Source organism: Choristoneura fumiferana, chromosome 12, assembly GCF_025370935.1.
Source record: "Choristoneura fumiferana chromosome 12, NRCan_CFum_1, whole genome shotgun sequence".
Classification (NCBI taxonomy): domain Eukaryota; kingdom Metazoa; phylum Arthropoda; class Insecta; order Lepidoptera; family Tortricidae; genus Choristoneura; species Choristoneura fumiferana.
In genome coordinates, this window is record NC_133483.1 from 12,007,613 (window position 1) to 12,019,880 (window position 12,268).

The 12,268-nt window shown below is 33.5% G+C and overlaps 1 protein-coding gene across 1 annotated transcript in view; it reads right to left on the reverse strand.

Annotated features, from left to right (window-relative positions):
• Window positions 1–358: 358 nt before the first annotated feature.
• LOC141433345 (uncharacterized) overlaps window positions 359–12,268 on the reverse strand; it is a 30,811-nt gene continuing 18,901 nt past the window's right edge. Inside the window, exons 3-5 of the mRNA XM_074095339.1 lie at window positions 9,772–9,843; window positions 9,018–9,125; window positions 359–6,913 (exon numbers count right to left, since the gene is read on the reverse strand). Coding sequence (XP_073951440.1) covers window positions 6,497–6,913; window positions 9,018–9,125; window positions 9,772–9,843 — 597 coding nt within the window. The 3' untranslated portion in view covers window positions 359–6,496. The remainder of the gene's footprint in view (window positions 6,914–9,017; window positions 9,126–9,771; window positions 9,844–12,268) is intronic.

Consider the following 12,268-nt stretch of genomic DNA (forward strand, 5'->3'; position numbering starts at 1 on the left):
AAAATAGTCAAATACCGTATTATGCACGCACGTACTTATTAAAAGTTTCGGCTAGTTTAAAGTATTTAACTTAAATAAATAACGGCGCTTCTATTTGTAACATTCTAAAGCGATAGGTACTTAATTTGTGTCTCTGTAGATTTTAATTCGGGCTTCTCTCTCTTTATATTAACCGTAAGGACTAAGAGCTAGAAATAGTGTACGGTTTATATCACTCTCTATACATGATTATAGTCGACAATGGCAAGGAGCCAAGAAGGAATGTTTTTGTACTAAGCCTTCAGAGAAACATCAAAGTATTGCATGGAGTAAATAAATTTTAGGGAAAAAACAGGTGTAGTTAAATAAAAATCGTCTATATTAGGTAGGTAGGTACAATATGTTTATTAAATCGTAAATTCACTTTCATAAATCAAAAAATTCAGTGTTAATTTAAAACCTTACAATTCCCTAAAAATCTGTTTCTCTAGAATGATATGAGTGAAACATTTAAAATATAATAAGTATTTACAAGGTTTATAACTAGATTACAAAAAATTTTTAGAAAGTACAGTCAGCATGATATAGATCGATTAATTATTATAACGTTAAAAGCTCTGACTCTCGTTGTTCCGAAATATATGCTGTCCTTGCGGATTTTCTTGATTCAAAAATATCGAATGCTGACTGTACTAGACTACAACAGCAATTAAGATTTATGTATGCCTAAAATTCAATAACTAAAATGAAATAAAAACAACCGTACTGATTTATTCTACCTTGCACCGATACGTATCCCTCAAACCCGGTGAGATCCAAAAGAGCTCATTTGATTGAATCTAACTTATCATGTTAACTATCGTACCTACTCATTATAAACCATCATACATATAAGTAAATAATCAATATATTCTTTGAACTCTTATTTATAACCATTGTTTTAAACTTCATAGCTTCATTCTAAGTGTTCATTGCTGGTAAAAGTGGTTGGATGACATAGTTTTTAACTGAAAACGAGGTATCAATTGGAAGGGATTATAAATTATAATACGCTATTTTTTCATTAAATGATGCTTAACTTTTCTATAGTTAATACTTTAAAAACTCAATCATATTTACCACAGACCTTGTACCGATTCAAAGGCGCGCGGAACCGATTTAAAGGCGAGCCGCCGCGACTCGAGTGGCGGCTTTTTACCCGACTGCGAAGAAGGAGGGTTATGTGTTTGACACGTATGTATGTCTATTCCTATGTCCTCTCGTAACTACTCAACGGCTGAACTGATTTTCATAAATGATACGTCATTGGATTCGTAAAAATCAAAATGGCGGATTTTTGGCGCAAAATTGTAAGTTTCCAAAAAATGATTTTTATTTAAACCTATCGAGTGGGGTATAAAATGAAAGCTAATAATTAGCCCATTCTAAAAATATATGGGTTATAACCGTTTTAATATACCATTTTCACAGAAAACTATGAAATAAAACAATAAATTTAAAAATCAAAAAACCCGACTGCGTTAGAAAATACTCAAAAGAAGAAAACAAGTCTAGTGGGCTAGAACTTTGTTAAGTAGCTAACTTACCTAATGGGTCCCGACTGTTGAACTTTAAGTTAGCTACTTAACAAAGTTCTAGCTCACTAGACTTGTTTTCTTCTTTTGAGTATTTTCTAACGCAGTCGGGTTTTTTGATTTTTAAATTTTTCAAAGCGCATCGCGTATTTAGGTCGGACAAAACTTTGACCGTGGATCAAACTTTTTACACGCAAGGTAAACTCTTAAGGTCTATTTCGATATAAGGTCTGTGATATTTACTGAATTTGGGAGGAAATTAAAAAACTTGTAGGTATCATAGTAGAGACGAGTGGAATAAGAAAGGGGAGGCTTTTGCCCTGCAGTGGGACACATTATAATCTATTATAAAAAAGGTATCATAATGCTTGTACTTGATGATACCTTGTATGTACAGTAGAGGTCAAAGATATCTTTAAACTCTATAGAAAATTGTCAGAATGCATACAGTGACAAACAACATTGACATCTATGCACCTTACCTTACCATAGATGTGGATGAGTGACAAGGTACTAAAATGTAAAGATATCTTTGATCTCGACTGTACCACAAGATAAACTCAGAATATTTCAGTTAGTGTTTGGGTAAGTTCAGAGTTGACATTTGCAATTAATGTATCAATACAGTCCAAAGTTCTAGTGAAAAACCTTTGCAGATTGCAAAGTTAATTGCAGGTGTTCATTTAAACTCTACCACTGGATCAAATATTCTGTGCTTATTTGTTTACAATTATACTTAGTGTTTAATTATTTATTTCACACAATATACGAAATAATTAAAAATCCGAGTTGCAAATACTTACTTAAGTTGCTTGAGTACAATCAACATATTCTTTAAAAAAAAAGGAATCGCACCAGTCGAATGATTTCTACCTTTTATTGAAAATTTTGTACGTTTTTTCCTTTGATTCTATTTTATTACTTATGAGTTATCTTTGCGAAACTCCAGCGCTTAACAAAGCTATAGCTTAAAGTTATGGTTTTAATTGGATTCATAATTTTGGTAAAAAAAAACTTTTATTTAGATCATCCACCTTTATCCAAATAAGGGAAATTATTGTTACAAAGAAATTTCAATTAACAACTTTATGTAATCTGATAAATAAAGTTACTTTTAACCCTCCACTTTTTGATTATTACTTGTATGGACTATAAACTTAATTTACTTACTTGATAATTTTCTGCCGCATTTAGTCGGTTAGGCTAAGAAAGTATTAACTTATAGGTTCCATTGAAAAGATGTTTTGTCTATTCGGATCGAGTACTACGATCCATTACGGATCTATTAGTCTAACACCTGAAAACAAAACTTATAGTTAATATTGATTTTGCTATCGGACACAGACTTGTTAACCTTTTGTCCACTATAATAAAGATACATTTATTTATTACAGTACTATTTGAAGACGACACATAGCTAACTCCGATGGTAGACAAGTAATGGAATAATCTTTAAGGAAGCGCTATTGTGGAACACCTAACTTGATCTTGAATGATCTTCCTAGTACTTAAACAAATAACAATAGGAATAACTAGGGAAATGTATATTGTATATACATATCATGTGGCACAGACTACATTTACTCGTATAAGATTTAATAAAAAAAATATAATAATTGCTTACGGTGAGCTTGTTCCCTTCAGATTCAAAACCTACATGAAGAAATTATGTGTACATTACAAGTCTGTCAAGCAATGTAGTGTGTATCATCGCAATTTTCCCACAAGATACTTAGAGTTCACAGCAGATATTTTTTTTTGTAATTCAAACTGCTTATTTATTGGTAGCATTGGACATTTGTGACGTTTAAATGGACCTATAGTGAAGTGAACGACATAAATAAATATGGTAAAATATAAGACAAGCGAGCGTGTTCGACCGAAAATTTTCGAAATATGCTATTAGCACATTTTAAATGAAAATATCTACATTTTGTCCGTTATCTATGTTTGAAGTACCTACTCAGATTTTAACAACGTCTAATTTTTACTTTTATTAAACATCTATAATACGAGTATAAAGAGAATCATGATGCGTTTTGGAACAATTTGTATAAAACCAACGTGCGTCATTAATGTGATGGTAACTGCTTGAAAATTCGAATACAAAGGGCCTGTTTCACCACCCATTGATTAATTTTAACTAACGGATAAATGTGATGCCGTCTCCGTCTATTCTAACAAAACAAACAGAGACGGCATCATTTATCTGTCAGTTAAATTTAATCAATGGATGGTGAACAGGGGGTAAGTCTCGCAGCATCTGAACGTTATCAAGCTCACCGAAAATAAAAAATAAACTTAATATTTAGCCTTAAGCTTAAACAAGCACAATTTTATCTAGCTATTACTGAAGATCTGTCGATTTCTTTGCTTTAATGCGATTTGGATACAATTAATTTACTTACAATTAATAAATACAATGGAGCATAGAAAAAACAGGCGATTAAAATCAAAGGCATTCTACCTAGTATAAGACACACAAACAAATCATTCATTAGAGACCTATTTAAGTATCTACAAAATAACAAATAATTTTCGTAAATATTTTTTAATGTTAGTGCACACCATCATTATTTTATTTTAGTACATAATGTTATTAATTATATATATATATAATTATTTTATAATCTTTATTAAATTCATTACAATATATTATCTACTATTTAATGAAATACCTACTTGGTTTCAAGGAAGTTTTATTATGCTATTATATTTATTATGGTGTTTCATCAAATTATGCTAGAATAAAAATCATCCATCCTAATTTCATATCATATTTAAATAGGTAAGGCACTCCATTAATTTTGCTGTTTTTTTTTTGTCGAAAGAGAATGAAAATACTGATGCACGAAATTTGTATAGCTAGAAGACGAAGACCACTGGACGTAGGTGGTTTGGCTTACACCAGGTCAATAATCTCAACACTTTATTACGTAATTTAAGAATGTGCTCTTGCCACTCGGGATTCGAGAATCGTAAGATTACCCAGGCAATATTACCAACTCGTAGAGTTATGGCTTATCAGAATCGCCAAATCTCCTTTCGTTGTGAACATCTCATAAGAAAATAACTAATACAAATAATGGCGAACAGCCATCACAATCGGTTGTGTTTAAAACTTCTTAATGTTTAATTTATTCATAGAATGCATGACGGTGGCACATAAATAATTAACAGAAATAAAATGAAATATAACAATTTCATAATTTATAAGTACGTAAACGCACTAACGACTTACTCATAATACTGTTACATACAAACTTAATTTTAAGCTTCTACAAATGATATAATTGAATGTACTTACCAATTAACAAATTAATAGTTAAAACAAAACCTATGATTAAACGTTTAGAAACAACACAACAAAAACAACTTTATCACAGACACTTAAAAATAGGGAAGTATAGAACTCATTATTTGTCTTAAGCCTTTTACATCAATACAATGATACCCAATAATAGGTGTGTGTAAATTAGTACAATTTGTTGGATTTCGATCGAGGATGGTTCTATACCAAATCAGTAATCACTACAGAAACTTTACATGAACGTTGTTGGACCCCTAATCGTTTAATTAAAAAGCCATTTTATTCATAAGTGTGTAATCTCTTCAAAAATTTTATCAAATTTAACTACCTAAATATACCTACGTATGTTACATGACTTGTTTTATTTAATTTTTTTCCGAATAGTTTTGAATGTTTATATAATATCGCGCGGCGTCTTTAAAGCCCATCAAAAGTTACCGAGAGCTAATATTTAAAATCTTTAGGACGAAGTAATTTGATTACAGGTTTTGATGGGTGAGCTTCTTCGTAACTATTTGGATAGGAAGTGTATGTTTTATTATAGCTGGTCTTCTATTTCTTGAACATTTTAGTCCTCAAACATGTCGAAATACCAGAATTGATCGATTCTCCAACCTAGCTGTTTTATATTTGGATATCTTTGTGGTAGAACAACGCTGAAGTGTAAGAGCTTGCACCGAGGTGCATCTGACAGGGTCGTGTATATTTTTCTAAACGTTGGTCCCAATAAATGCTATTTAGTTAAAGTTACCACCGTAAAGTTGTAAATCTATCTTTTATTCGATCGAAATGTCATTTACACAAAAGGTTACCTACTTATGGCTGAGGTCATACACGCACTAAGGTTTCCTAGCAAAATCCTGATTGACGAACTTTTTTATATTTGTTTTTAATAAAATGTTACAATCAATTGCACCCAACTGCTTGAAAGTTAAATAAATAAGTAGTATGCCATAGGATAGAAACACTGTAAGTATACGATTCATCGTTGAAAAATGACATCTTAGAATCGAAAAACCTAAGACTTGCGAATGACTGAGAATCATTTATTATTTTATTTTTCTGGGATTTTTTTTATTCCTTTTTCTATGGTAGGTACTTGATTTATCTTCCAAACAGATGAATTTAATTGCATATACTTACGTGTAACTTTTAATTTAAATAAAATAAGATAACTAGGTACAACTTTTTACGGTGGTATTTCAGGCTAGTTGTGTAGTGACATTCGACGACGGCGAGATGGTGGGGCCGTGACGCCGCGCGACGGCGGCCGGGCGCTCCGAATAAAGGCACATTTAGTCATGATTTATTTTGTTCTACTATGCATTGCAGTACAATTTATTTTCCTACATCCCTTTATTAGTAAATTACTTTGTTCTTCTCATTAAGGTGAGTCTAAAACTAGTCAAAGGGAATAATAACATTATTCTACTTTATGTAAACTAAAACGACACACCACTATTTTACCGGCCGATTCATTATTCGTACACGTTTGTAAATTTGGTATCACATCCTAAAGTTCTAAGCGAACTCCATCGCTAATCATTTTGGCAACAAGGTGGTGGAACTAAACATTGTCTAATTAACTAGTTGGCGTTATCGCCTGGAATTAGCACTAGGGCGAAGACAAATCTCAAAAGTTGTCTTCGCATTTGATCTCGCGCGGCGCGGGTTGGGAAGACCACTGCGGCTCTGGTTGTTCCCACTCGGGGAACGACTCGTAGCTGAAGTTGTCGGGAACGTCCTCTAGGGCGATCTCCGTGCGACTGAACGCTTCAGCAAACTTTCCGATTTCGGTTGAACCGAAGGCTTGTTGGAAAGCGGGTAGAGGCACTACAGGCGGCCGCACCTCCTGTGTGGGTGACCGCCGAGGCTCCGCATTGAAGCGGTCCCTCGCGCGGGGAGGATCCGCGGGGGACACGGCGGGGCGCGCGAGCGCAGCGGGACTGTGCTTGGCCCCGGCCCCGTAGTGCGAGTCCTCGAACATGGGGTACGGTGTCGACCTGCTTTCGGGGGCACACATTTGGCTTTGGGTGTGCAGCTGGGGTCCCTGGAATGGGAAAGAAGAAAACGTATTTATCAAAATAAAGTTACTAAGTTTCAACATTCAAAATTTTAAATGCGAAGTAAGTACAAAATGATGTGAAATATTTCACAAAATAATTAATAATCAAAATTATTAATCTTGCCACTTATTAAAACTTCTTCTCTTAAGACGTATTTTTAATCAGGGTTCCCTTTATCTTGCATAATATCGATTCTTCGAAATACACTTCGCATAACAGGTATCTCATAGGTAATTTTTTTTAGCCGAATTATACTTTTGCTTAATCATAACTTTGCATAATTATCAGTTCGAATAATAGTCATTTCTCAGAATATTAAATAGCAGAACACTCTTATCGCTGAATATACTTCTGCAGAATATTAAATAGCAGAACATTAGTATCGCCGATTTTTATATGGCATAATGGCATAGCAAAATACTAGTTTGGACTGTTGTATTTTCACGGAATTTTAAATAGCGCTGACTTTAACATGGCGTAATGACATAGTTAAAGGAACTAACAGCTACCATAAGAATGGGTTAAGGTTAAAGTAAGGCCAGCAAAGTAAGCGTGCTGTAACAGCAGCAGGCAAAGCGCCAGAACAGAACAGCAGCTACATAGTAGGTTGGGTTAGGTTAGAACTGCGATCTGCGACCACAACAGCGCGCGAGCCGAGCGAGCGAAGCGAGCGTGCCGCGGCAGTGGCCGGCGAAGTGCCAGAATCTTACTGCTGTTAGGTTAATATAGAACTACAATTAATTTAATTACAAGGAATGGTTAGTAAAATTTTACTCCGTTTTTTATTATCCTTATTCAAAGTAATATTATGAGATATGTCTTTCTGCGTAGCAACTATTCAAACATAGAAATACGAAATTATGAGATTCGATTTTATGCAACATATTTAGTGAACCTTTTAAGCATTATCTAATACATACGAAGAATAAAACTAAAGTTGATTACAAAACTCGATTTTATGATTTAAATTTGGGTTTTGTTCCGCGTACCTTGATTTTAGAGAAGCTCGATAAAACTAAACACAAAACTAAACCTACTAAACTAAACTAAACTTTAATCAAGAAGATGGTTTTAAGTTGTCAAGTACGTGGTTACCAGTGCTAAATATAGTTAAAACCTGATCGTGTTCGTAATAATACGAAAAACCGGCCAAGAGCGTGTCGGACACGTCTGAAATAGGGTTCCGTAGCCATTACGAAAAAATTATGTGTTATTTTTCTAAGGCTTTCGTATTTTATACGGAATCTTCATAATTTAGGTATATTTTATACCTTAGGCTGCTATTTACTCTTAAACTACTAATAATTCTCAAGCAAACTTAGCCGTCATAGTTTTCCTTGAAAGTTTGATATACTTACTTACGATACCCCACATTATAGGGTTGGATGAGAAAAAAATCACCCCCACTTTACATCTATGGAAAATTATTTTTTATTTTTTATTGTACCATTTTGTCGGCATAGTTTACATATTTATCCGTGCAAAATTACAGCTTTCTAGCATTGATAGTTCTTGAGCAAAGCCGCGGACGGACAGACAGACAGACAGACATGGCGAAACTATAAGGGTTCCGTTTTTGCCATTTTGGCTCCGGAACCCTAAAAAGTGAGTGATACTGTGAACATTCATACATATTATTATTCAATACATAATTTTGCCGTGACTTTAAAGCGAGTTCGAAATCCAGTAGTAGTGGGTAACTTGTTAGGAAGAGGATAGATCGGTTACGTTCGATTTATTTTTTTATAGTTATACCTACTACAGTTATACCAGCATACCCGCAATTCTCCAGTCGTTTCGTGATCATGGCGCATGCAACTGTGCCGAAATATCGAGCTTCTCTATAATCAAGGTACGCGGAACAAAACCCGAATTTAAATAATAAAATTAATAATGACCGCGATAGTCTAAAACATTGTGTTACAAAACTCAATTATTTAAACTAGTAGAAAATAAATTATTGTTTAATAATCAATTACGAAACAACGAAAAGTAATTCCATTTTTGTAGCCAATTAATTACGAACAAAGAAAACAAATCGAAGTTGATTACGGAATTCGAGAAAATCTTGAAAATAACTTATTTTACCTTGACTGGGCGAAGGTCGGCGGGGTAGCGCGGGTGGTCGCGGGCGCTGGGCCGCGATGCCCACGCGCCGCCGTTCGATCCGTTCCAGCCTCCACCCATCACGCCCATCTGTAATATACGGAATAAACCATTGCATCAATACTGTTTATTATGTTGTTTTTCCTTCCAATCGATCCAGATATATTTCATACTTAAATAATTTATGTGCTTATCAGTAGCATGATGTGAACGTTTTATTATGAGATAAGCGTGAGTTAGGTACGTCTTTGTATGCAACTCCTCGGAATTAGAGTACCTACCCAAACTTTACCATTCTTGTCATTACTGAAGTCATGTAAAAAATTTAGCGTAATGTTTCGATACCTCGCCACTGGTGCTTATGTGGAATTAGATGCTATAGTTCGGCATTATAATTTTTCTAAGTGCATCACTTCAGAACGGCTGACTGTAATTGGTTAATTGTTACGTAAATCAATACGTCTATCAAAAGAGAGATATCTTTATTGTGGTACCTATAGGTACCAACAAGGGTTTTTTTTAATTAGCTTAGCTTCGTTAATGTTGGATAACCAGTGGTTATTAGTTTTAACAACCAATATCATTAATTGTAATTATTTAAACAGTAAACCGATTAAAACCATCGATTAAAATTGATCGTGTAGCAGATTTGATCTCATTTTCTTCATTCGTATTACACCCGTGCGTATTCGGGGCAGCTAGTTCTATAATATTAATAATATGGACAAAAACTTACTTGATAATGCGGCCACATTTGTGGTTCACAATATGAAGAGCTGCGGTTGTTCATGCCACATTCTAGCGGAGGCTGAAAGAAAAAAAGACATATTTTACTCATGGTTTATTTACAAAAATAAAAGAATGGCTTTATCCGATGAAAAGGCCATAAGAGAAAAAAATTTAAGCTTTTTTCCGTACCTACATAAACCTCGACCACGAACCGCGACCAAGTACCGCAATTAGTGCAATGTACCGCAACTTGCATGACGTATCTCGCTCCGTTTTAGTACCTAGGTATGGCATAAGTTACTTTAGAAAGTCAAATAGTTTTTTCTAAATTTAATATTATAAATGCAAAGTAACTCTGTGTGTCTGCTGCTTCTTCATGTTTTTTTAAGCAAACCAATTTGGTCTGAAGATAGTTTGGAACCGTAGAAAGGACATATTTAGGATAGTTTTTATCCCGAAAAATTGCATATTTTTTCAAATGTAGTCGCGAGCAAAAGCTAGTAGTCTATTCAGAAACTAAACTGCAAGACTCGAAGTAGGTATAGTCGAGTATTAAAATATTTGTTGAAACCTCATTTTACTGGCCATTAGATATTGTGTTTTGCTTGACATTGATTTGTAGTTGATAGACTTCAATACAAATTTGGTTCTAAGAATATTTGTTACTTTAGTTAGGTTATGGGAATTTTACAAATATTCCTTTTATAAGTAATATTCTTCTATTTTGGAATGAGTTTTTTGCTTTTTTAGTTTGTGTTTTGCAAATATGAGTATCCAAAAATTGGATCACTTTAATATTGACATTGATTTGTAAAGCTGATAGACTTTAATACAAATGTGGTTCTAAGAATATTTGTTACATTAATGAACTTATCCAACGTTTCAAAAATATGTACCAGACTCTACTCCGACGTAATATATGTATTTTCGAGTCATTCAAACAGATACATATTTTTGCTCTTGACTGCTGGTAATTAATTGAGGAATATTATTAATTGCACATCAAATAAATAATTGCCTATCAATTTATTCTTATCATTTATATACGTTTGTACATCAATTAAATTATTTCAATACAAATAAACTAAGGGGCTGTTTCACCATCCATTGATTAGTGTTAACTGACGGTTAAATGACTGTGATACCGTCTCTATTTGTTTTGTTCAAATAGACGGAGACGGCATCACATTTAACCGTCAGTTAACACTAATCAATGGATGGTGAAACAGCCCCTAAATGCTTAACAAAACTAGTACTGCAGATAATTCGAAAATATACATCAACACAAACTATACAAAAATACTACAATCACATCAAAAATACTGACTGCACAGCAAAAATACTGACTCTACAGCATATTAACTAGAGCGTGCGTAGATGATACTCATTCTCATAGCAAAATAACTTTTCATCTCTCCGGTTCGGAAAGTTTAATTTTCATGGGCAGATAGTCGGGCGGAAAATTGCGTTTTCATCTCTAGGATGGAAAGTATTTTTTTTTTAATTTTTCGATTAGCCACGGAGTCGAAGATAATTGAGTTACGTCAATGACACTTTTTTTCACGTTTCGGCATGGCCCTTTGAACATACGCCATTAGTTATAGATGGCATAGTATATAAATAAGTAATAAAGGTCAAACTTCTTCGTTCGGCGTTCAACCTCCAGTTTTGTATATAAATTTGATGTGCAAAAATAGAAGCTATATTTAAAAAAAAGAGTTACAAGGTATGATGTGCGTTAGTCATTATTAGCCGTGCAATAATAAAAATGCTTTACTTTAAGACAAATAGCGGTACGCCACGAATATAATTTGCAGTTTATAACGTAATATTTTGAGTGGAGTATAGCAAAATACTGCAATCAGTAATTTTGATGTGAATTCGGATTTTTTTTTTGATAAAAAAGGGCTTTTATTTAATGTGCGTTTAAATACTACCCATTAATTTATTGTAAACTGCAGCTCCTTTGCTTGGCTCCACCCTACCTACTCGTATCTCTCATTATATATTTATCATGGTTTACATTATTAATATTAAGTAATTTACTTATTTCTACTGTTTGCAATAATGTTATAATAATTGAAGACGACAATAATTCATTCTTAATTCTTTTAATACAACAACCGAGTGTTTCAAAAAGAACTTTTCTGGATTTATTAGGTGTGGTTTTTGTATAAATTATATGCATACATTTTTATGATTATTATATTCAGTGGGGGGTGTTGTATTGTATTTATATATTCACCGTTATGATGATTATTATTAGACCTTTCTACATTTGGTGCATGGTTAATTACACTATGTTACATTAAAATAAAACAACACGGTCGTTTTATTAAAATTCTGAACCACAGCAGATTTCGCGCTGTCATCCACCAATACCTCTCTTATTTCGTTTTCTATTTTTTTTTTACTGTACAACAGCAAAACCTACTAGACACCGGAAAAATTGACCTCCGATGGACAAAGCCATATTTTTATTAAACTAAACTAACTAATCTTTC